The sequence below is a fragment of the Alexandromys fortis genome, unplaced genomic scaffold, assembly GCF_014885135.2.
Source record: "Alexandromys fortis isolate MF-2015 unplaced genomic scaffold, M_Fortis_MF-2015_v1.1 scaffold_26, whole genome shotgun sequence".
In the NCBI taxonomy this organism is placed as follows: domain Eukaryota; kingdom Metazoa; phylum Chordata; class Mammalia; order Rodentia; family Cricetidae; genus Alexandromys; species Alexandromys fortis.
Window position 1 is genome coordinate 12,945,539 of NW_026067894.1, and position 26,282 is coordinate 12,971,820.

General features: G+C 48.5%; 1 protein-coding gene across 1 annotated transcript in view; it reads right to left on the minus strand.

Moving 5' to 3' along the window:
• Positions 1-26,282, minus strand: part of Csmd2 (CUB and Sushi multiple domains 2) — a 549,310-nt gene that overhangs the window by 54,737 nt on the left and 468,291 nt on the right. Inside the window, exons 41-47 of the mRNA XM_050156211.1 lie at positions 25,185-25,394; positions 19,976-20,164; positions 17,842-18,019; positions 16,615-16,760; positions 4,403-4,483; positions 3,853-3,966; positions 1,594-1,782 (exon numbers count right to left, since the gene is read on the minus strand). Coding sequence (XP_050012168.1) covers positions 1,594-1,782; positions 3,853-3,966; positions 4,403-4,483; positions 16,615-16,760; positions 17,842-18,019; positions 19,976-20,164; positions 25,185-25,394 — 1,107 coding nt within the window. The remainder of the gene's footprint in view (positions 1-1,593; positions 1,783-3,852; positions 3,967-4,402; positions 4,484-16,614; positions 16,761-17,841; positions 18,020-19,975; positions 20,165-25,184; positions 25,395-26,282) is intronic.

Sequence of the window (26,282 nt, forward strand, 5' to 3'; positions counted from 1 at the left end):
AACTAGGACGGTAAGGGTCCAGACGTGGAGGAGACACAACACACTCGAACATTCCTGTCTTGAGAAAGGAACTCCTGCCTGAGAACTGTGTTCCTTAGGAGGGTCTAGGGGTGGGGGTGATTCCACATACTAAAGCAATCAAGGATGCTCTGGTGAGGACTTGCTGTCCTCAGGAGGCTGGGCTGTGGAAACCAGGTTCTTTAAGAGTAGCAGGGATGAGGAAACTCCAGAACACAGAGGTCAGGGGGAAACAAGTCACAGACTGAAGCAATACAGCCATAATTGGAAATGGGGAACAAGGCTGGGGAGGCAGCTGGAAGGACCTCGCCTACAGAATCCGTGGGGATCAACCACTTGTGGTTACTGTGGTTACTCCTAAGGGCAAGCTAGCTGGATAGCCAAAGAGCGGAACTAAAAGAGTATGGAATTATGAGCACAGCAGGCACCAGTAGGGAGGAGAGCACCTCCATCCTGCCGGTGGAAAGATTCAACTGTATAGACCCAAGCCAGGCTTCCCTTCCCCTTCACTCCAGAATAGTCTGGCTAAAGGAGAGGTGGGGTCGCTACAAAAAAGGACCCTAGAAAGTGACACCAACTGTATACATCAGTCATCCCTCTGGTTTTTCCCTTTATAGGCCCAATACTGTTTAGCTGTATGCTGAATGCTGTAGACATGAGAACAGCTGGAGTTATTAAAGACTTTAGATACAGAATCTGGAGTGATGCTGACTCCTGGGGATCCCAACCCTACCATGGCTACTCTGCCAGGCAGCAGCTCAGGAGGAGAAAAGCCGTTTCTATCCCATCGTGCAGACTTAATCAACTATCCGCAGGTAGCTGAGGGCCCCGTAGCATCTTTACCCGAGCAGACAGGCACAGTCCTGGTTACACAGAAAGCAGCTGTGGATCTGCAATGTGCTCTTGTCCAGGCTGTGAGGAAGGAGGAGCAGAAGCAGCCTGCACTGGCATGGGGTAGGCTACAGTATAACTCACAGTGATGGCCCAGAGCTTTGTTGTTAAGCCTGATTTTCTATGATACAGAGAGAGGGGATGTGGATTTGGTCATCCTGCAGAATGCAGCCGTCTGGTTCTCTACATAGGATTTTCGGAGCCACCAGGGACAATTAGTACAGGTATCTTAGCTAGTCCCATGCTCCAGCGGGTGGGCGATAAATCCTACCAAGTTCGAGATGGTAGTTTGATGGTATTTTGGTTTGAGACATACTAAGACTCCTTCTCTAGACACAACAGCAAATGACAGTGCCTCTTGTTCTACTTCTAAAGTATGGCGTTTGGTAGACAGAGCTGGGGTTTCAGAGGGAGCCTACTCCTCACAAAGGCCCACTGATTGGCTGGTATTCAGGGGTTCTAGCATTGAGAAAGAAACGGTTTGTAACAGATCTAGACTACCGTGGAAGCAACATCCATACAGCTCATCAATTCCCTGGTCTTGGGTTTCTGTGGTACGGGTAGATGGTATGTGGTGTCTCCAGCAAGTTCTGATAGGAAAAATGCAGCTCAGATGCCCCCAGGGGCTGGGAGCAAGTTGGTGCCATCCGTAGCAGAGAATGGCATGGTCTTTGAGGGACTCACCGTCAAAGATCTCAAACTCATCATACTGCTTCTCGCTGAGGAAGTATTCCACTGTGACAGAGATGTTGTACTCCGGCTCCACCCTCACCAGCCAGGAGCAGGTCTGGAACTGTGGGTAGCTTCCAGGGTAGCTCTGGCTGAGGATCACGCCCGTGGAGTCTGTCAGAAGCTCATTGGTTGGGCAGTGTACTGGGAGAAAGAAAGAGATGCTATGTACATGACGGGGAGACAGGATAGGGCGGGAAGGTCAGCTTGTCCACGGAGTAGGTCTATCACTGCCAACCTAGTATTGGGGCGTTTAAACAAGTCCTCACATTCTCTGTCAGAGTGCTCCATGTGAGGAAATAACTTTGGAGCCCATGTCAACATGACAGTATTATTGGAATTCACAGCAGGCCAGTTGGTTGAAATCATTTTCTGGTTTGGGTGTGGGTGCTGCTATCTGGATTTGAGGTAGATGAGGGTGTTACATCATATATCCCAGGTAAGGCATCCCACTCTCAAAGAACTACTCTGCAAAATAGGCTTAGTTTGTACAAAGATAGAAGAGGGCAGAAGTAATCAACAGATGATGGGTCAAACACACCTGGATTTTAGAGCCCACTCTACTACTTATGACCCGTACGGCCTTCAATAAATTATTCCCTGTATGCTGTGAATATGTTTTATTGCTATTGGTTAATAAAGAAGCTGCTTTCAGCCAATGGCTTAACAGAGTAAAGCCAGGAGGAAAATCTAAACAGAGATGTAGACAGAGAGTAGGCAGAGTCAAAGAGATGCCATGTAGCTGCTGAAGGAGACAGACGCTGGACAGAACCTTACTGGTAGGCCACAACCACGTGGCAATACATAGATGAAGAGAAATGGGTTAATTTAAGATGTAAGAGTTAGTTAATAAGAAGCCTGAGCTAATATCCCAAGCAAGTGTTGTAATTGATACAATTTATGTGTAATTATTTCAGGTCTGGGCGGCCGGGAAATAAATGAACAGTCTCTGTCTACAATTCCCTTTCAGTGTGATGACTTTTCCAACACAAACAAGAAATCCTACCTCACAGGATGGCTGTATCATAGAACACATGCTACATTATATCAAATCACATTTGCAGCATAGAGTCTCAACACACCATAGAGATGGTGATGGAAACAATGGCAGGTAACTGCATCAGGAGCAGAAAGATCCGCAGGGTTTGGTGCAGCCCGATGCATAGCATTAAGGGGTCCAAAGAAAACAATGTTGCTTTAAGGAAGACAGTGTGGACCTCCAGAGAGAGGAAGCAGGAGGAGAAGGAGGAAGGGGAGGAGCTAAAAGAGGGCAGAGAGGAGAAGGAGGAGCAGGAGAAGGAGGAGTAGGAGGAAGAAAAGGAGAAGGTAGAGGAGGAGGGATAGGAGGAGGAGCAGCAGTAGCAGGAGAAACAGGAAGAGGAGCAGGATCAGGAGGAGCAGGAGGACCCACAACTCACCACAAAGGGGAGGGAAGAGGCTGGGGCAGAGGAGCCCTGCACACACCAGGCCCTGGGGAGGTGCTCTGTCCTGGAACACGGGGAAGTACCCTAACATTTTGCGTGAAACAAATTTTTGGACAATGTACTTCCATTTACATGGGCTGGGTACCCCAAGACAAGGCTGAAAGGACTGAATCAGTCTCCTTGGGGTCCTCGGTAGCTGTGCAAGTTTTGCAAGCCCACAGCAGCCAGCATGGGTCTGATGCCACCTTCATGTGCTTCAAGCCATCAGCCACCCCACACCTCACAACAGCCTGCAGCCTAAGTTCAATGCCTGTCCTCAGTTTACAGGGCAGTCAGGAGCTCTGTGCTGCCTTGGGTGCTTCAGGAGTGGGGAAGGGTTGGATTTGATTTGGGCTAGACATAACTTCAAGGCACTGTCTTGGGATGCAGGAGGTTGAGGTCTGGGGTTACAGGGCTGCACATACAGGTCAAACACACACACACACACACACACACACACACACACACACACACACACTTGCACCCCAGCACATTCCAAGACTCAATACACAACTCCAGAGAATGCTCGGGTAAGGAAGAGGGGGTGAACTGGCTCTTTCACAGCCCCCACGTCAGAACTGGCGGAGACCCTGCAAAGGGCTCTCACTTGGCCTTCCTTCAGTCATTCATCAGACACCATTGACCTGGTGACCTCTTTTCAGTGGGCAGGGACTGAGCTGAGGGCTGGAGACAGGAAGAGTAGCAGAGCCAGGGCTCCACGGGGGAGGAAGGTGCTGTTTAGTGCAATTACCTTCGCATATCGGGGGTGGACCTTCAAACTGCAGGTAGGTTCCTAGCTTGCAGGTCAGAATTTCACTCCCCACTAAGGTAAAGCCTGGAAGGCACCTGTAGCGGACGATGTCACCTGTCAAGAGAAGAGCATGGGCATCCCCTGGAGTAGACTCGTTTAGAACAGTTGACACTTTAATACCTCAAATCCACTTCTGCTGAAGGTAACCAGCACTGTTACAGCCATGGTTCAGGAACCAGCTCCACACTGACCTGGTGACCCAGGCAACTGCTTCCCTCCCCCAGTCAAGCCTTCTGGATAACCTTGTATTCTAGGAAATTCTAGGATACCCTAAAACTTTTGAATAACAGAGGGAAGCCATGTCCTTAGCTTCCCCTCCTGGGACTGGGTGAAGTAAGACAGTTTACATTTCAAACTGGGCTAAACTGCCACCACCATGGGCCGGGCCTCTGTTTTCTTCTACATAGATGGAGCCACCAACCAGTCCCCACCACTTCCTGTCCCCTTTCTGCCACCCCGGTTTGGGATCCCCGCCATGTGGCAGTGGTACCTATGTTGAATTCTTCATTCTCGGTGACCACTTCAGCATTGGGAAGGATGGTTGGGGGAGGACACTTGGTGAGTGGATAAGCTAGGAAAACAGAAAGATACAAGTCAGGGGCGAAGCGTTACGCGTGGGCCTTAGACCAGTTCCCCACAGTCTCAGACTTCATTCATTCACACAGCAGACAGGCCTTTATTTGTGCTGCGTTGACACAAGGTGTTAGGATGTATCCCAGGCTTCCCCGAGCTTACTGTGTAACTAAGGATAATCTTGAACACCTGATCCTCCTGCCTCGGCCAATCAAGTGCCAAGATTACAGGTGCTCGCCAGCACCACGTCTGGTTTAAGTGGTGCTCGTGACCGATCTAGGGGTCTGAATGTATTATGGGAGCATTCTGCCAACCGAGCTTCCTCCCCTGCCATTCACACAACAGCTATGTATTCATGAGCATCCATCTCTACTCAGGGCCGGTTCAGCCACACACTCTTGGGCTTATCTTCAGTTGTCAGATGTTGGTGCAAAACCCAGGAAGAACACTTCCCCAGCAGTAGTAAAGGAGGGAAGGGTTACGTTGCAGAGCTGCTACTTGAACACGCAGCAGCCAGAGAGGAACCTGACCTCTACACCCTGGGTATTCAGTCTTCAACAATGTGCTAACAAGGGTACCTTCGTGCACCCCGCCTGCTCAGCTGCCCAGCTCGAACTGGCTACAGCTTTGAGTTGTGTCCTTGCTTCTTATCTAGTGCCTCCAACTCATGGACACCTCATAGTAAAGCCTTTTATTATTTTAGAATAGCCATTCCCTTGGGCTGGTGTTCTTAAAGGATTTGTCTACCTGAAATATATCTCAGCACATGCTATATCAAACCAGCAGTATTTGCATCTAATGGGATCTAAGAAGCGTTCAGTGATGTCACTGGCCTGGGGTGGGGTGGGGAGGAGCGTGGCCGAGGACTCCTTCCACAGACTAGCCCTCTAAATCTCCCAGCCGCTGACCCTGCAGTGTGACTTGTGAGAGGTTGCTAGATAATAAGATAAAGTTACTTCCCCCAAGAGCCTGCAGGAAATAAATGGCGGAGGCAGGATTTAAATCCACGTCTGGCTGCTCCCAAGCCCAAGATTTCCCACTGGCCACAGCCCAGCTTCCCTACCCTGTGTGCTTCTTCTCAGCTGGCCTCGGTGGATTCTCCAAACTGTAGTCTAGCCCTTAGGGTGGAGACTGGATGGTGCCTGGGTGCAGAACGGCCTGTGAGGGACTCTAACGGTTTCTATTACCTACATGGCTTAGTGCTATTGATCGCTCTTAGTGTTGCTGTGGCAGCCGCAGCAACAACTGTTTCTGAAACCTCTACATTCCCAGCTATGTCTTTTTTTTTAAATGTATAATGTCATTAAAAACCCAGGGGTTTTCTATGAAAACAGTAGGAGGAAAATGAAATGTATCCATTGTCTTCTCAGACGTAGCTCTGTTAACTGTGTGCCACGGCTTCTTTGGGCATTTGTTCCCGGCATAGCTCAGGGGTTTTCTGTTAGTAGCGCCGCATCATCCGGTATGCACCCAGCAATACGCCTTGCCAGTTGCTATTATATCAGAGGAGATTTCCCATACAATAAAATTTCTTCAAGAGTCAGATGAAATGACTTTGTGAAATCTAATCATATAGATTTACTGAATGTGTTTCAGATGCGCTCGTGGTGATAATTGAGTTTCTTAAGTTTTTCTGTTGAAAACTGTGACAAAATTATGTATCTCTCTGTCTACATCACATGTGTCTGGTTTTTTTTTTATTTTTATTTTTAATACAAGGTTTCTCTGTAGCTTTGGAGCCTGTCCTGGAACTCGCTCTGCAGACCAGGCTGGCCTTGAGCTCATAGAGATCTGCCTGCCTCTGCCTCCTGAGGGCTGGGATTAAAAGGCGTGTGCCACCACCTGGCTCTGGATTTTTTTAATCCAGTCCTGATCTCAGACTCACTGTGCAGCCAAGGATGAGCCTGAGTTCTTGATCCTCTGCCTCCACCCCTCTAGTGCTGGGATTTCAGGTGTGCATCAGCATACCTGGGTTCACAGTATCATTTGTATTTTTTTTTTAATTCTTCTTTCTTTTCTCTCTGCTGATTCTTTTAAACTAGAAATGATTAGCATGCATATCCTTTATAAGCATGCAGACAATCCTTGTCAGATGTCAGTAACCTTTCCTTGGACATTTATGCTGACGCAGACCTCTTTATCAATACTTTAAAAAAGGAAAAGATTGTACTGAGTTGGACATCGAAGTCCGAAAGGAAATTAAAACAATAAAAAACGACGTGTGTATATTCATCAAGCTACTACAATAGAAGCTGGGGACTTTAAAACATCAGTTCAGGATTACCTACAATTAACATGGCTATAAGGATGGCGTAGGATGTTGATAGGGAAGCTGCATCCTGGGTATCACAGCCACAGTGTGTTGTGGATGACTTTCCAGCATGGGGCGGGGGGCTCTGTATGGCAGTCATAGTGGGGAACGTGTTCAGGACAGGTCTGCAGTGTGACACCTTCCTGAGACCGCAGCATCTCAGACACCAACTGAGGAAGGACGGCAACTGGGGACTTCGCCTGTGCCTGGTTTTATGTGAAATGTTGTATTGCATTGGGAAATCTAACTTTAAATGTTTATACAAATGTATTGGCTCACAATTGCCATATTGAAAGAGATACAAGCTTTAGCAGTGAGTGTGTCAACACTTGCGGGGCCCTCTTGAGGTACCCAAGTGGCTTTCAGATTCGTTTAACAACAGAACAATGTCTGCCCTTGTAGATTTGTCCTGTCAGCAGACAACAGCCGCTGTGGCACAGGGCACCATCTTCCTCCTTTCAGGGCAGTTCACTGAGATTACCTGTGGGGTTCATCTTGCTCAGAACTGTCCGGGGGCTGGAGATGCAAGAGCCCATGAAGTTCTTGCTCATGTAGAATATTAGCCCACTGTGGGCAGATCATCAACTGACTTGATGAACAAACACCCAGTACTTTATTTCCTTTTGTTTGTGGCAGTGTGTGTGCACACAAACAGTTGTGTGCATGCGCGTGCATGCAGAGGTCAGAGTTCAGTGTTGGGTGTCTTCCTCAGTTGATGCTTTCCACTTTATTTATTTATTTTTTTTGAGACAGCATCTTGCTGTGGGGCAATGCTCTTGTACCCTGTAAAGATTTGTCACCTGTATTGGTTTAATAAAAACGCTGATTGGCCAGTAGCCAGGCAGGAAGTATAGGTAGGGTGACCAGAATAGGAGAATTCTGAGCAGAGGAAAAGCTCAGTCTGCTGTCCTCACTCAGATGCAGAGGAAGCAAGATGAGAATGCCTCGCTGATAAAAGGTACCAGGCCATGTGGCTAACACAGACAAAAATTACGGGCTAATTTAAGATGTAAGAATTAGTTAACGAGAAGCCTGAGCTAATAGGCCAACCAGTTTATAATTAATGTAGGCCTCTGTGTGTTTCTTTGGGACTGAATGGCTTGTGGGACTGGGCGAGACAGAAACCACTGTCAACAGTGCCTCTTTCTTAACCTGGAGCTCACTGACAGGCACCTCTGAGAATTTGCCTGTCTCTATGTCCCCATCCACCAGCATCGGGGTTACAGCAAATGTCACCCCCCTCAGCTGTCACATGGGTGCAGGGGTCTGAAGCCAGATCCTTAAGCTTGTGCAGAAAGCATTTTACTCACGGAACCATCTCCTCAACGACCCTTGATTATTTTTAGTTTTCATATGCTAATAAGTTTTATATGCTATTAATTTGCTTTTTCTCTTTTTAATTGTTCATTCATATCCTTTGTCCCTGCTTTTCTTACGGAACTGAAGGACTCTCTGAATGCTGGAGCTTGCCCTTGGCTTGTCAATTCTATGCACATAGTTTATCATTTGTTTCATTTTAATCGTGTCATTTTTCAATTTCTAGAGATATGAAAATCTTATTTAGTCAGCTGTCATTTTAACAGGTTAAAAAAATTGATCTCTTCTGAGCCTCATCCCTGCTTCTAAGGCATGACCAAATTTTCTAGAAAAAACAAAATCAATACACCGAATTATACCCTAAGTACAGCTTTCAGAGTTTGCATTCTGCGGTTGTCAGGGGATTTCTCATTGTGTTGCGTTTTTAAATATTATAAAATTTTTGTGCCACATAGTACGCTTGTGGAATGCCGACAAGAAGCAAACAAAAGTTCCTGAAATAAAAACAAACAAGCAAATCACTAACCAAAACTAACAGCCAACAAACAAACAAACAAAAAACACCCTGTCACACGTGGTGGCACACACCTTTAATCCCAGCACTTTAGAGGCAGAGGTGGCCGGATCATTGTGAGATCAGGACCAGGCTATACACAGGGAGCCTCAGGCCAAGGCTACTGAATGTCTTCTCTTTTCTTACTTTGAATTCTGCTTTTATATTGCTATTGTTGTCCTCATGTTTGCCAAACATGTCACTGATGACTTGTCTATTTTTGTCCTAAGGTCACACTATGAAGCCCAGGCTGGTCTTGAGTTTGCAGTCTTCCTGCTTTAGCCTGCCATGTATGAACACCCTTTTATTTTTAAACGGTTAAGAAGCTGCCATAGAAAATCAGAGTTGGAGCCTGGTCTACAGAGTGAGTTCCAGGGCTGCTGCTAGAGATATACTGAGAAACACTGACTCAAAAAAAAAAAAAAAGAATTGGGCATTATTTAGTCAAATCTAAGAGTATTTTTTATAGTCAGAGAACTTTACTTCAATAGATTTATACACTGAAGAATAATGGATTTTTTTTAAAAATCTACTGTTTCATCTTATTCTGTATTTTCTCTATTTGCTCCTAAATGGTCTCCTCTGCAGTCGACTTTTTACTTGGGATTATGCTGCAGTTGCCTCTTTGCTTGTGGTGATCTGGAAGTGCTGTGCTGCCTGCAGTTAATACCCGAAGCCCGTATTTCTCTAACCATCCAAGTCAACAGTTGAATGATTCCTACCGATTCCATCATCCCCAAGATAAGGGCATCCTCCTGTCTCTCTCTCCGCCTATGGGCATGTTCACTAACAGAGAGACCACTGGTACCCTTTCACCAGCACTGGCATTTCTGCATTTTGCTTTGCAGAAAAATTCCCCATCATTACTTAGGCAAAACCCTTGCTTAGCTGGGATCAGTGCATCCCACTTGCTCTTTTACATTTGGTTGGATTCTTGGCTCAAGGTCTCCTTGGGTGACCTTGGAGTGATGATTTAAACTGAGACAATAGCAGTATTGTCTTTAAATCTCTGAGTCCCTGCAAAGAACAGCCGCATCCCTTGGCGGATGAGGGAAGCTGGCGTATGAGGAAGCTTTCTCCCTTCTCATCATCTACAGCAGGGGGTTCTCAACCTTCAACCCTGCAACCCTTCAAAACGGTTCCTCATGTGGTGACCCCCACCCCAAAATGGTTCTGCTGCTACTTCATAACTGCAATTTTGTTACTGTTATGAATTATAATGTAAACATCTGATATGCAGGACATCTGACATGTGACCCCAAACAGGTTGAGATCTACGATATGTAATCTTTGGGGTGGAGAGATGGCTCAGTCGGTGAGGAGGGCTTGATGTGCAGCCATGAGGACCGGAGCTTGGATCTTGGCACTGACCTAACAATTGGGGCCTGCTCTTGTGCATGCCTGCAACCCCGGCACAGAATGGGGCAGACAGGAACATTGCTGGGGCCTGCTCTTGTGCATTCTGCACAAGAGCTGGGGCAGACAGGAAAATTGCTGAGGCTTATGGGCTATTAGCCTAGCCACAAACATGAACTCCAGGTTCAAGGAGAGTTCCTACCTTGAATGAATATATGGGAACTGATAGAGGAGGCTACCCATTACCTCCCTCTGCCCTGTGCGCACACCTGCATGCAGACATGGGTTATGTTCTCTCTCTCTCTCTCTCTCTCTCTCTCTCTCTCTCTCTCTCTCTCTCTCTGTCTCCTTTTATTTTCTTCCATTTAATGCTAAAAATTAGTCTGAGAACTGCCTGGTTTGGGTTCCTTTGAAGCTACTTTTTCTCACCCTGGATTCGAGGTCTTATCACTTGAAAACACTGCCGGGCTATTCCCCCTCCAGATATCCGGTCGGTCCTTTGATTCTCCGCATCAGGCTTTGCTTCATCTCAGAGGTCATTTATTTCTGTTCCGCCCACTTCTCTTCCTGCATGCTGGCTCTCTGTCCACTGTGTGCCCTGCTGCCCATTCTCATCATAGCCAAACCCTTCCCCGCTTTGTCCTGCAGCCATTTTCCGCTCTATTCGCCTTCCCCTCAATCACTCCTCCACAGAGCGATTCTGCCCTGCTCGGATTCTCCTGCCGACTTAAATCGTGCCATTGCGCTCTTCAGTCTTCATTCTTATGATTTAGCTCCCCGTGAAAACAAAAGTTTTAATTTGAAGTAGTCACAGATGTATGAGAGGGCTGGGGACATAAGCTTGGTTGGAAGAGTGCTCACCTACCATGCCCGAAGGCCTGAGTGCCCCCATTCCTCTGCCTCCCGGCATGGAGCAAAACTGTGTGGTGGCACAGACCTGTAATTCCACCACTTGGGAATTGGAGGCAGGAGGATTGATTACAGGTTCACGTAGGTTCAGTGGCATCCTTGGCTACAGAGTGAGTGCAAAACCAAACTAAACCAAAACCAAGGCTATGATTAAAATTAGGAGCACAGCGCAGCCCCCTAACCCTTTTGATTTTTGAAATATCTACGAATATTCAAAACAGCAGGCCCTTAGTGGGATGCTTTGGTATCTACTTCCTGAACAAGCAGAGGCTCCTGTGTAACCACAACAGCTGTGAGCATCTGGAAACGCACACAAATCTATAACTGCCTTCCAGTTGTCACATCATGTGCAAATTCTCTGAGCTGGGGCTGAGGTGAGTGCCAGTGATCTGGCCCAGCACACACAGCAGGCTGGTGCCATACCACAGCCACAGAGGGAGCAAACTTGTCTGCTCGTGTTAGTTACTTGTCTTGACAAAATGCTTGACAAACGCAACTCAAGGAAGGAGGGTTTAGTTTAGGATCAGTCCATCATGGCTGATGGGGGAGGCATGGTGGCAAAGGATTGAGGTGACTGGTCACATTGCGTCCTCAGTCACAATGCAGAGAGAGATAAATGCCTGTGGCTCCTCCATTTTTGTACAGTTCAGGCTCCCAGCCCACAGGATGGTTACCACCCACATTTTAGAGCGTATTTTCCCACGCAATCAACCTTCTCTTAGAAACCCCTTCATAGGCTGATAGTCTCCAGGTGGCAGTCATTACTGTGAGTACCGGCAGAAGCCTGAGTAGAGAGGGCTGTGGCTCAGAATGGCCACTACAAGAGACCTGGTATCTCCTTTAACGTGGAACAGTCCAAAGCCTTCCCCTGACCTTCATGGCTTTTTGGCACTTTGGATGGTCACGTGTGGTGAACTGAGGCCTGACAAAGCTCCTGCTGAAGTATATCCGGTCTAGCTTCTTTGGACCATCATTGAAGTGAGGCTCTTATGATTCTAGTATCACCCTGCTGCCCCATCGCCGCCAATGCCTCCTGCAATCCCTTGGTTAAGGTGGCAGGCTCCAGCTTTTCCGTTCCCCTTTGTAATTACCAGCCCAGGGGATGACTTGCAACTATGTAAGCATCTCGTCTTTAAACAACTTTCAATTTGCTTCTGTCTGTTTTGTTTGACAGATTACTTACTATTTGCTGCTATTATTAATGTCTCTGCTTTTCAAGTTATCTCCAACATGGCCAGCAGGTGTCCCTTCAAGCCAGTTTCTATGTCTTTCTGACTCATCCCTGTCATTCCCTGGCCATTTCCTTATTTCAGGTCTAAGATGCTTTCGGCTTGGCTTGGGTCCTCTCTGGCCCAGTCCTGGGATTGACTGTTTCTTCATGGACCCTGGTCCTTTTAGTAGAAAATACTATTTAGAAACTAAGACCCAGTCCTAGACGCTCTCACTGCTCCCAGAAATGCCGCTCACAACCTCTAGGTGGCAGAGCTGAGGAATCTAAGCATGCATGTACACACACGTCTCCAGATGGACACGCACACACACTCACACCTCAAGGGATGGTCTGTCTCAGAGTGATGGTGCCAGTTTGGATCCAACAGCGACAGCTGCATTCCGACCTTTACTCTCCCTTCCTGTGTTATTGTGGCAGGCGTCCTCTAGTCTGAGAAGCCGGCCTTCTAGTGTCCTTTCCTCAGCTGACGAGCCACCGTGTGGAAACAAGTTCCCATATTATTGTCACCTTTCCTCCACGCCATCTAGACTTATCTTCTGTACGATATGTTCGCACTCTGTCTCCTCATCTGTCCCCGAGTCTGACACCATCTGCCTATTCCCTCCCCTTCAGACACTACTCATCCATCACCAAGGGTGTCAACTGCCTCTGTCTCCGTGTGCCCCTCTACCCCCGTCACCCTGGCTGAAGCCACAGTAGTTCTCATTCCCTCTCCTCCCTGGCAGGTGTAGACGACGCCATTGTCCCATTTACTGTCTCAGCGTCTCGCCTTTTATTTGAAGCTCATGCTATCTATATACTTCATGCTTGAGGGAGACGCTTCCCCCAACTCTGCTTATTCCTACACTGCTTCAAGGACATTTTCTCTGCTACTCAAATCCATGCTCTCCTTTTGAAAACATGTCACAGAGCCATTTCATAAGTCTCCCCGAGGTATCTTTCCTTCCTGCTTATTGATGCTTACATGAAAACAAAGCTAGTGCGGGAGGGGGGGCACTGCTTAGCTATGGGAAGGTGAGCGCTGTCCCCTGCCCCACCCCGCCACACACACACACACACACACACACACACACACACACACACGCCCCTTTCCTCCTCACTCTTCAGTTGCCATCCCAAAGCATCAGCTCGCCACAGTGACTCCAGAGGAAGTAGGGCTCTCCTCCACCCCACCAACCACTTAGCCACTCACTTGCCTCTTTCCCAGCCTGTGCTAACGACCACAGAGTATTTGCTGCTGCAATTTTTTTCTCCCTGGAGGGAGCAAGGTCCCTAGGGAGTTGGCATTTTTATAGGGCAGGAGCAAGCATAGTCAATGGGAATGCCAAAGGAGATTCATCAACTGTAAAAAAGTGGAATGGCATTTGATGAGTCCACCAGATTGGTAAAAATGGCAAGAGCTTAGTTGATGTGGGATGTCCTTCTGGATATGTGTTGCTTTTATTGTTAATTTTATTTAATGAATAAAGCTGTTTTGGCTATTGGCTTAGCAGCGTAAAGCCCGGTGCGACATCCAAGCAGAGACAGAGGAGGAAAGAAGGCAGAGTTAGACAGATGCCAAGTAGCTGCCAAAGGAGAGAGACGCCATAATCTTACTGGTAAGCCACAGCCTCGTGGAGATACACAGATTAATAGAAATGGGTTAATTTAAGATGCAAGAGCTAGCTAGGAATATGCCTAAGTCATTGGCCAGTGTTGTAATTAATGTAGTTTCTGTGTGATTATTTGGGTCTGGGCAGCTGGTAAATGAAAGAGCAGTCTCCATTTACACTTAGTGTTTGTGAGGGTGCTGGACATGAAGAGTGCACCCTCTGCTTTTGATTATAACTTCGTAATAAAGATACATTTTACAGCCAGGCAGTGGTGGCTGATGCCTTTGATCCCAGCATTTGGGAGGCAGAAATGGATGGATCTCTGTGAGTTCAAAGCTAGCCTGGTCTACAGAGCCAGTTCCAGGACAGCCAGAGCTACACAGAAAAACACTGCCTCAAAAAAAAAAAAAAAAAAGAAAAAGAAAATCAAAGGTACATTTTACATTCCCTAAAAACCTTGGATATGTGAATGTTTGTAACCTTACAATTCTGTGGGGCTTGAGAAACTCTCATACATGTCTGTAATGAGGGATAGATAATAATGTTTATATTGAGTAGATAAAGTCACTGCTCATTAACAACAGACTTTGTAAACTACTCTATTTTATGCTATTGAATATTATACAGCATGAAAAAAATGAGCTAAGCATAGTCATATGCATCAATGTGAACTTTACAAATCGAACAGGTACCACAGAGTTGTCCCAGTCCCTGGTGATGTCACACAGGGCTGTCAGTTTCTAGAATGATGATGGTGATGGTAAAGCTACCATTTATTGGTTCACTGTCCTTGGCTGGGCCAGGTATTTCTACACACGGTTGTAGGCAGCCCTGTGTGGTCAGGCACCACTTCTACCCCACTTTGTAGATACTGAAAGGAGACATCATGAAATCCCAGAAAGAAGAAAAGTGCCCAAGGTCCCTGGCTCTTATGGGGCAGAGCCAAGACATGAACCCCAAGCTTCACTTCTGGAGTCCACGCTTTGCTGATCCAGGGGATGGTCACACACAGAGTTGAAAAGAAACTCAAAGTCTGGGTCCCCTGCTTGGGGAAGAGGCATCAATAGGAGGGACATGGATGCTGAGGTCAATGGAGAGGGTAGAGTCTTACATCTGGGTCCCAATCACCCTAGCAGCTAGGAGTGACAGAGTTCTCTCTCTCTCTCTCTCTCTCTCTCTCTCTCTCTCTCTCTCTCTCCTCCTCCTCTCTCCCTCTTTCTCTCCTTCCATCCCTCCCTCCCTCCTCTCATGTCTGTCTGTCTGTCTGTCTGTCTGTCTGTGTGTGTGTGTGTATGCACACACAAAAGCACATGGTCATGTCATGGCGCACATGTGGAGGTCTGAGGACAACTTCCAGGAATTGGTCCTCACCTTTCCACCTTGTGTTTGAGGCAGGTCCCTCCTATTCACCACTGTATAGAACAGACTGGCTCTTTGTGAGCTTCTGGGCAATTCTCCCACCTCTGCCTCCATTTAACCTAGGAGTGCTGGGATTACAGATGTGCCCCATCACATCTGGCCTTTTACTTGGGTCTGGGGATTGTGACTCAGGTGACTAGGCTTGTGGGTGAGCACTGTCACTTTGGGGCCATCTCCTTGCCACTTTCCTGTGTTTGTGATGTGGAGATCAAACACAGGGCCTTGTGCATGGAAGCCTCCCTGCCCCCCGTCTTGTGATGTGGGAGTTCAGACACAGGGCCTTGTGCGTGGAAGTGTGCACTGAACTAACCCAAGTCTTTTGTGTACCGTTTATTCTGAGACCTGGTCTCATTCTATAGAGTCACCAAAGCTGGCCTTGACCTCCCTCTGGCCTATCCCGGCCCTGCACTTGATCCCCTGCTTCAGTCTCCTAAGAAACTGGGACAGGCTGACACCAGACCCAGACCTGTGGTCTTGACAGGATCCCTTTCTCTGTCTCCAGGCTCAGGGCCGAGTACACCTAAGTTTCTGTCAATGTACACATGCCACACCACACTGTAAAGTCACACTAGATCCCACTGCAGGGTCAGCTGCCCAAGTGCTCTCCCCCAATTCTGCCTGAACATTCTGGCCAAGTCCTGAGACTTTTCTTGGTGCCTTTTCCTCGTTTGTAACATGGACATGATGAGAAGAGTAACCTCACAAAAGTCCCAGAGATGGAGGTCACCAGCAGGGAACGGCTACACAGGCTCACACAAACCAGGCCCCAGACAGAGCTAGGAATAAACTTCCTGTTCAACCATGCACACTGATCTGTAAGCTGATAACAAGGCTGTCACTGCATAGGGGAGCACAGCCCATAGGGGAGCACAGCCCATAGGGGAGCACAGCCCATAGGGGAGCACAGCCCATAGGGGAGCACAGCCCATAGAGACGTCTCTATGGCGCTTCTATGTTCTGTCTGCTGTAATAAGCTCAAGAAACATTCAGGTCCCCAGTGGACTCAGACTCTTAGAAGAAAATAGGCGGCGGGTGAGACAACCCCACCTGGACCATTTATACCCATCCAGGATGAAACCGCTATGTCTGCCTTTGCACTACCAAGCAAAGGGTTGCCTGTGAGGTCAACAGAGCCCCAAGAGTCCTGTGGAAAAGACAGCTTTATAGAAGTGAAGGGACAAGTTGGGGGATCAGGGAGATGGACAGGCCAGCTGGGAGCTGGTGTGGATGGGTGGCTTGGCACCAAAGGCTGGCCCTACATGCCTGTGCACCCCAGTACCATGAGGAAAGCTAGGGGTGCCCTAGGCTGGGGATGCTTCCACAGGCTGTGGACACCCAAGCTCACAGAGGCCACATGACTCACTCAAAGCCACACAAATAGCAAACACAGCCTTGATCGGAAAGCTCGCGGGCCCCACCCCGGACAAGCTCTCCTACTGACCTGAGAAGGCGATGGCAAAGATCCCACCCGTGGCTGTGTCCCGGTGGAACTTGAGCAGGACCTGGTTAGAAGAGCTGTGTGCTATTTTCTTGGACAGACTCCGGGTGAAGACGCCAAGCTGTAGAGATGTCTGCTGTGGCCCGTCCCTGTACGTAGGAAAGAAGGCCCTGCATGTTGTCAGTTGTCTTGAGTATCTGCTGCCCCTGGAGCCATCGGGGGCTCCGAGAGAGATCTGGAGTGGGTGGCTGTGACTCCAGAACTCTCCAATCCTCCTCTGTGAAGCCTTCTGGCAGAGTTGATGGAGCCTTTATTCATTTGGTTCTTCACTAGTCCTACCCCCTCCCCACCCTTGTGGGCTCTGGGGCAGCATGAGCACCATGGGGCAGGGCTGCTGGTCTTCTTTGTCAGGGGCAGAGGAACTATGGAGGGACTCTGCTCTCTCAGCCAGGCCTTTGCCACCCAAGCAAAGGTGCCCCCATGCTACCTTTTGGGGAAAATGGTTTCTTGCCTGAAACCTTATCTACTGTTCCCTTCCCGTTCATATCCACTGCTTGGAAATTCCTCAGAGTTTTGAGAAAAATTATTCCACACCCTTTGGTGATTCCCAGAATGGCATTTGTTTCCACAGGGTTTTTAAAATACTATATATCCTTGTCTGTAGATTGAGTTGATTGGGGGGAAATTGTCTAGGAAATTACCCTTAACAACCAAGAATTTTTAAATTTTCATTTAAAAAACACTCAGGACACTGCCTATAGAGCTCTGTAACTAAATGCTGCGTTGTCAGTTCAGTAACCACTAACTGTACCTGGATACTTACGCTTAAGTTCATTAAAATGAAACAAAATTTAAAAACCAGTCTGGTGTCTGTCATGTCGGGTGGACTGCAGGGACATAAAGTGTCACCGTCAGTTCAGAATGCTCTGTTGGGCAGCACTGGCCCACCAGAGGGACTTTGTATAACGTCACGCTAAGCCTTCAATGTTAGTCCTCACAGCTTGGTTAGGTGTATGTAGACGGCGGGAGAAAGTTCTGGAAATATGAAGGAGAGCCTGCGTATTCACACCACTCCCAATCATGCACCCACTGGCACCTTCACTGGCTGCAGAAGAGGATCCAGGTTGGGGACCACTGGCCTTTCATTCCTCTCCCTTCATCGCGTTGGTGACCACTGAGCCTCGCAAATGCCTCCTTTTGATTTGCCATTGACATGGCGTCTGATCTTACCAGACAGTGATGTAGTCTCCAAAGGGTTCTATCTGCAGCAGGCTGAGGTTGAGATGGACACCATGGCCAATGGGCACAGTGATCAGCCAGACACAGTCCTGGGAGCTGGAGTAGGGGCTGGGGTATCCAGGTGAGTACACGGTGCCATTGAAAGAGGTGATGTTCCCACCACAGGGGACTGCCAGGGAGGAAACACAAATACATGAGTATTTGAGAGTCCTACCCAGCCGGCTGAGAACCCAGATGCCTTCCTGGCAAAATCCCAGCTCTCATTACTGTTTTGCAGGTGGGGCAGGGAGGAGACACAGGGCTGCGAGGTTATGCTTGGTTCCGTTCACCAACACTACTCCCTGGCTGTCTATCATCACCCCAGGTGCCTCTGTGAACATCCCACCTTGACCTCCTCTTTTTCTTACAGTCCAGTCCAGTAGAGAAGCGATTACCCTCTAGAACGCCCCTGACCCCTGCACTGAGGATGGGGAGGAATGGGGAGGAATGGGGCTGTTAAGATGGGGGCTGTAATACTTTTACTGGGAGGAGATGAGGGATTATGACAATCTCTTTCCTCTCTGACTTGTTCTTTCTAGAGTGTTGCTTCTGGTCTTTTTTTTTTAAATTAAATTTAGCATTTACTTACTTATTTTGTGAGTATGTATATGTGGGAGATGTGACATGTATATATGCACGTTTGCATGCGTGTGTGTGTGTGTGTGTGTGTGTGTGTGTGCAGGCATGGGTGTGCGTTGAGAACTAAGGTTGATGCTGCAGTCTTCCTTGATCACTTCCCATCTTATCACTTGGGGCATGGTCTCCCAATTGAACCCAGAGCTTGCCAATATAGCTAATCTAGCTCAGCTTGTTCCGGGGGAATCCCGTCTCCACCTTCTGAGTTCTAGAATTTCAGCTGGGTTTCCACACCCACCCAGCATTCATATGGATTCTGGGAATCTGAACTCATGTCTTCATATTTGCATAGCAAGTATTTTATTGGCTTTTGGGTTTTTGCAGTGAGGCTAAGGTTGGGTTAAAAATCATAGTTACGCCACTTATCAGTCACATGACCATAGACAAGTCATGCATTCTCTCTGAGTCTGTTTCCTGAGGAGTGAACTAGACTAAAAATACTTACTCTTCATGGAACTGTAGGGATTACTAGGTAAGACAATGTATAAGAAATCGTTGGTCAGGGCTGGAATGAAGCTCAGAGACAGAGAGCTGGCTGCCTAGCATGAATGAGGCCTTGGGTTTGAATCCCAATACATCAGTCAACGAGTCAATGAATAAACGAATCAGCAAACAAAATGTTTGGCTCGTGACCTTGCCCAGAGATGCTGTCCTTGTTTTAGGTCTCCTCCTCTACAGAAAGCTACTACTACGCATTCCCCATGGCAGGCTGGGCCACTTGTGGGACCTTCTGACTCTCAAAAAGTCCTGCTTTATTAAAGAAGGGAGTGAAACTCAGTGGCAAGGCACAGAGAGGGGACTGACAGCTGACCCCGGAGCTGGGGTGCTTCCTCCTGCTGGGGTACTGTCTTTGACAACCCCCCCCCACCATTTCAAGACTGATTCTAGCATCTCTCCAGGAAAACTGTGGGCTGTCAGAATAAGGCAAGAGAGGATGTGGAAGTGGGGTCTCTTGGTCATCTCCATCCTGGTTCTGCCTAAGGAAGAAGGCCCAAGAACGCTCCATCTCAGCGACCTAAGATTACCAGCTCGTCTCTCACCCAATACATGTAGGAAGAAGGGGAATAATGGAGGAGGTGAAAAGGAGCCAGAGTTCTCAGGAAAAGGGACGGTTTCAAGACTGCCACTCTCTACCATGCAGCTCCTACGGTCTCATTGTGGCCCCTTCCCATCTCCTTGGGGGACATTAGCCCATGAGAGCAGATCTTCTACAGGCTGGATATGAATATGTCATTCCCTTGGCTATAGTGCACCCCCTGCCCCCGGTCCTTCACAGAACTTGCTCAGAGCTCTGTCACCTGGGCTCTCTCCCTGGCTGGACTGGAAACAGGATAAGCAAAGCTTGCCTGGACCTTCACCTCTGGCGATCTAACAGAGTAGCAGGTGGAGCAGGACGCTCTGTCTCCATGACAACCCCAGGAAGGACCATCAGGGCAGGAGAGGGACATACCTTCACACCTGGGTAGGGGGTGGTCCCAGTTCCGATTGGTGCCATGTTGACATGTGAGGACGGGCTGGCCAGTCAGTTGATACCCCGGAAGGCATTCAAAGGTCACCGATTGTCCGACATTATAGCCAGCTCCTCTCACGATGCCATTAGCAAACGGCTCTGGGTCTGGGCACTCTTGAAGTTCGTAGGCTAGAAGAGGTCAGGGGAAAAGGTCACTTTATTCTTTCTGGGGCATTTCTTCCCAAATGGAAGACTGTGGCGCCCAGGTGGTGGCACTCCACCTACAGACCTGACTGGTTGTTGGCTTTGGATAAATCCCTCAACTTCTCTATGCCCCCCCACTTCTTGTAGTTGTTACGAGGACTGAGTGCAATGATATCTTGTAGCCCTTTGCATGACACTGGCTGTGGGAGGACCCCCATAAACGTTACTGATTGTTCTTAGTTCCACTGGGAAGAGAGGCTCAAGGAATATACTGACAGGGGAACTTCTGGTCACTGAACATCTTCTCGGGGTCAGGCATTAGTCTAGGTGTCTCCATGTTGCTTGACTCTAGGTCACAAACAGAAACAGTGAGATGAAGAGGTAAATGGGGGCCTTTCCAGCTCTGCCAAGTTAGAACCCTTGAAAACATTTAGGGGGGGTAAGTTAAATCTACAGCCAAGATGGGAGCTTTGCGGGGAGGCATATGTGACTGCCATACAGGGATGCTCCTTGGAGGAGTAGGAAAGCTGCCCTCACGGCAACGGCTGAGGCCTGTCCAGCAGGCAGAGTCAGCCAAGGCACTGGCTGAGTGGGTACCACAGAGCAACGCCTCTGACTAATTGGGTATACTGGATGAAGAATATTCTTTGTGGCAGTAATTGGGCGCTCTCTACACAGGGAACTGGCAGAAGACGGAGATGGGCTGTTTCCACAGCGGCAGCACTCAGTAGGAACAGCTGAGCTGAACGACGCTCTGTGGAACCGGATGATTTATCACATGCAATAAGAATAACTGTGACCTCCAGGCTAACGGTTCCTCCATGCCCGCTCCGCAGTGGTGGCTGGGTTCTGCGTTTCCATTTGACACTATGGAGGGCTGTTTCGGTGGGAAAACACGCACGTTTCACCAGAAATCACTTTTGGAGAAGCTTGGGGGAGAAAGCTCAGTTTGTTTGCTCTGAAAGCAGGAGGACCTGAGTTTGAAAGCCAGGATCTATGTGGGCTCGCCTGCCTGCCTGTCTCCTTCCTTCCTTCCTTCCTTCCTTCCTTCCTTCCTTCCTTCCTTCCTTCCTTCCTTCCTTCCTTTTTGCCAGGATTAGTAGCAGTGTGCATCTGTAATTCCAATACTGAGGACGCAGTGACAGACAGACAGACCCTTGAGCTTATTAACCATCAGGTCTACTTGGTGAGACCCAAGCCATGAGAGACCTGGTCTCAAAAAGGGGCACACAGTACCTGATGCATGGTGGATGACACAGAAGCTGATCTTCTGGCATCTGTACACACACACACATACATGCACACCTGCAATACACACATGTGCTCATGTGTGCATGCACACGTACACATACACACACCACCCCCACACAGAAATCACTGAGGTGACTGCATCTTTCAAGGAACCGAGGAGCCACCACCGGCATGGGTGGGCTAAGGAGAGGTGGCCCTGTCAGTGGAGTGCCTTTGGGTGCTTTGCCCATGATGCCTTGGAGGAGGTAGGATCCTGATGCCCAGGTAGGCTGCATAAGAAGCCTCGGTTCAAGTTCTGTGGCCTGAAGACAGACAGCAAGGGGACTGAAGGGAGCAGCCACGAGTCAAAAGCCAGAGTAGCTTTGACAAGAGTGGCAAGAGTCACTTGAAGAAGCAGCGTTTCCAAAAGGGAGAAACTTCAGTGAGGGATTCTTTTCATTCCAAGACAGATCTGGGAGTCATAGAAGGTGCCTCAGAGGGAAAGATAAATTCTGAAGTTACAGTGTGTGTGTGCGTGCTCGTGTGCGCATGTTTGTGCATGTGTGTGTGTGCACGTGTGTGTGTAGGTCTGAGGCCAATTCAGGTGTCTACCACATTTCGAGACCAGACCTCTCACTGAACCCAGAGCTCAGCTGTTGAGTAGACTGGTTGGCCAATGAGCTCCTGCGATCTTCCTGCTTTGACGACCCCCCCCCCACTCCCAGTGCCAGGCTTGAGTGGCAAGAATTTTACCTATTGAGCTTTGGAGTAAGTTAAGAGCAAGCAAACTTAGCTACCAGTAACCATTTTCTGGAAGTGTATGCCTATGGAAAGACAGAGGAAGCAGCTGCCTAGAGATGCTGGTCTGTCCAGCTGGAAGAATTTTGAGGAGAAAGAGCTGGATTGTTCCCCCAAAAAAGTTAAGGAAATCAAGAGAACTGGGGTCCACATAGACAGCCTCAGTGGGGACAGGTGGATCCTCTACAAACTGGAGACCCAAAGCCCATTTTCTCTGGAGAGGAAGCACAGTGTCTGTGTGTGGGGCGGGGGGGGGGGCGCTCAGAGCTCAGAGCCTGTTTATACTGAACAACTCCGGCGCATGAGGCCAGTTGGTCAGAGAGAATCATTTGCATCTATCACGAATTAGAGGCCTCAGTGGAAGCAGCTGGGCCTCTGGCACTAGAGACTCCCTAGGCTGAGAGGCCGGGACCATCACAGCAAGAAACCTTAATGAAAGTTGAGCTTCGGCCCGCGAAGGAGCAGGTGGCCTGATGCTGAGTGACACACAGGCGGACTTGTGACTCAAGGGAGCAGAAGGCAGGTCCTGATCACAGAAAGGCTGACCCATTTTGTTGTCCTTGACTCCTCAGAGGGACAGTTGGAGACCTCAGGCAGGGCAGGTTCAGCAGGGGCGAGGATGTTCTCTGATACAGGGTGGCAGCCGTGTGGGTGGGAGGGGCTGGGTCCCTTGTGGGGAATCCAGGAGCCAGTGGTGTTGTCAACATTATGAGAGAGAAGTGTCGGAGGGGAGCACTGGCTCAACTGCCTCTGCACACTCACGAGTGTCAGGAAGTGACTTATGTGGAGAGAGGACCTCTGACCATTTCACATAAACCCGAATGGCTGTGGGGTGGATGGCGATCTGGTGGGGCTGGTGTCACTATAAAAGGGGGAGCTTGGGGGTCCTCCCTAGTACATTCCATGATGTCTACTCATTTACCCTTTCACCAATAGCACGGACGATTCCTTTTCTCAGCATGCAAGAGAGGACATTTTGAACGTTAACCACATCAAATAAAATGTGAATGTTAGGATGATGGGACTACGAGCCACCTTGATTTAATATCAAACACAATGTTCTTGTCTTGAAACATCCCACTGTATTCCATACCTATGTACAATAATTATGTATCAATGGGGGTGGCTAACTAGAGTTTTGAAGATGGGTGCCATCTGAAGATGAAGTCAGGGACTGGGTGATGATTCTGCAAACTGACACAAGGCTGATGATGTCTAAAACCACCCAGATCCATTCCCCCCACCCGGAGCAGATCCTTAGAACCCTCAGAAGAAAGAAACCTGGCCTCCAACACCTTACTCGTGCTCCCGCTTCCATCCCTGGAGCTGTTGTTCGAGTCACAGGGTCTCTGGTACTCTGGAACAGTCTCCCAACAAACAGACTCGGAAGTGATGGCGGCAGTGTGTGTGATGGGGGACCACATCTGTTCCAGCCAGAGCATGGATCTATGCAACTGGAATCACGTTTGTCTTCCATGACAGACCATCGTGACAGGATGACTACTGATGTGTCCTGACTCGTCGGTCCTCCATCCTCCCCTCCTCAGTCACAGACACTCTTCACAGGAGCAGTTTCTGAGAGAACCCCTCCCCTTCCATGGGTGCGGCTACCTGGTCAGTACCAACAAGGTGGCACGGTTTGAGGAGGCCAAGCTCTTGGCACCCTGCAGTATGAGCCTGCCATGCTCACACGCAGGCCTCCCCTGTGCAACCATTTCAAATGTGCCTACCTCAGGGGACACACTTTATGGTTGTTCCAGAATGAGAGGCCTAGTTCTTGCTAAGTATTCTTATCTGACAAGGAAGGGACTCCTGGTCACAGGGATGAAAAAGCCAAGGCTCTCAGAATACACATTGCACGGTACTCTTTCTATACTAAAAACATATGTGACCAAAAACTTTACATTTTCTTCCAAGGTGTAAACACACATACACACACACACGAAATAAAGAAAGGAAGGGAGAAAAAAGAAAGGAAGGAAGAAGATGAAAGGAAGAATGAATGAATGAATTAAAAATTAGGGGTTGTCTCTGGGAAATAATCCTGCCCCACTGCCGTTTTTTCTTGGTTGTTTTTTAACAAGGAGAATGTGTTAGTGAATTATCTGTATAACTGAAGATTAACTTTGAACACAGGAAACTGCAAGACCGCACCTACAGTGGGATGCAATGCCGGCTGGACGGAAGATAACACATTGAACTAAACTCCCTCCATGAAGGGGATGAGTGGGTTTGCGAGAGCAATGTGACTCCCATGACATGTGACATAGCCTGCATGTTCCCTCAGCCAGTACCACACACTGAAGCCTCATCCCCTAATGGGAGGGCGTCTGGAGATGGCAAGTCCTTAGGTCTTCCTGGAGGGCTGGACTAGGCTCCCTACAGAGGAGGCCTTAGAGAGCCTTCACTCCATCTACCAAACCCGGACACAGCAGGAGGGTGCCGCCATGAGCCACAGAGCAGCCTCTCCCAGGCTTGTGATTCAGCCCCCAGAAGAGGGAGGAAAGAGTTTCTGTTACCTATGAACTTCCTGATGGGGGGGGGAAGCTCTGTTAACCAATCACCTTTAAGAAGGGGAGCCTAGTTAAGGCGTGGATACCCGGAGCCCAGGAAGAAAACTGGGATGGACCAGGTGCGAGCGCTCTGGGAGATTCCCGCCAAACACAGAGGGACTCTGACTTCCCATTCTTGTGGCATGAGTTTCCCCTTAGAATAATTAAAAATATAATTGTTTATCTTTAAGCTGGCCTGGTTATTTCCCGAATCGAGCTAACAGCTTCAGCTTCCTGCTGGCTTGCAGCATTTGTTACAGTGGCTACTTCCAACCAGAAGCCTCCACAGAGAGACCTGCTGCCCCTCAGCCCTTCTGGCATTTCTTCCCAGGCAGAAGGACGGGGAGATAGGTAGCTGTGGGCCAGACGCGGGTCCGACAGCGGCCACCATGACAGTGGTGCCGCCATGATACTTTCATCCTTACCCTGGTACTCCAGCTTGAAACCTGGCCGGTTCTGGGAATGGTCGCTGTGGAAATACACAATAGTATCGTGGGACGTGGAGAGCAGGGAGCCCGGCAGCTCGCTCCCGCTGAACCTGCCCATCATGCGGCTGGTCTCGGAGGGACCACTCCGGATTTCTAAGAAGTCGTGGTTAGGCTCCGTAGAGAAGTTCAAAAACTGGATGTGAGCACCTAGGAGAAGGACAGAGGCACACAGTGCCCAAAGCCATACAGTCCTGCTTCTGGCAGCATGTCCCGCTACAGTGTCTCAGGGTCCAGAGTCCCCACCACCAAAGCCCCAACCCACGCAGGTCTCCCAGGGCGGTTCTGAGTTTTGCCCATCTAGTTCCCTGCTCTGGCCATCAGGAAGGGTCAGAAAGTCAACAGACTTTTCATCCAGCAACAGAGACACCAGTTATTTCTGAGTCCCACCCCAAGTCTATTTGACTTTATGGGAAGCCAACTTCGGGGTCAAGATTTGATTTCATTTGAATCATGTCTAGTATTGATATAAAGATAGGTTTTCCCCCTAGAATAAATGTTTAGTTAAAAAGTAATTACCCCATTGAGTCAGAGGGCACACATGACCTTTCTTGATGGTATTTTCTAAGAATCTTTAGGTGATTCAGAAGGACATGGATCGGAAGTGTATATTGTACCATCTAATCCACTGAGAAGCCAAATGAAGTTTACCCTTCGGGACTTTGGTGGGTTAATCAAGATCTCTTAGCCACCTGTCAGGGGACATGGATTTAATTAAGCCCCTAGGGTACATATTTACATAAGCCACGGAGAAGTGAGGTTGGAACAGCAACACGGGTATTTGTTTACAGACAAGGGTTTTCAAAATTGGATTGCTGTTGGAAAATGCTCTCCAAAGAAACCTATTCACCATGTATAACAAAGGTCCCCACATTACATTGTTAACTGAGAAAAATCAGGTCGGAAAAAATAGACACTGGAAATAGAAAAATGTAGACATCCATTGCAATTTTTCTATTTTAAGGGCCTGGAAGAACACATATTTGTTTGCTAATACCGGATGAGCATATGCCATGGGCTTGTGCCCTGCTAGGCATG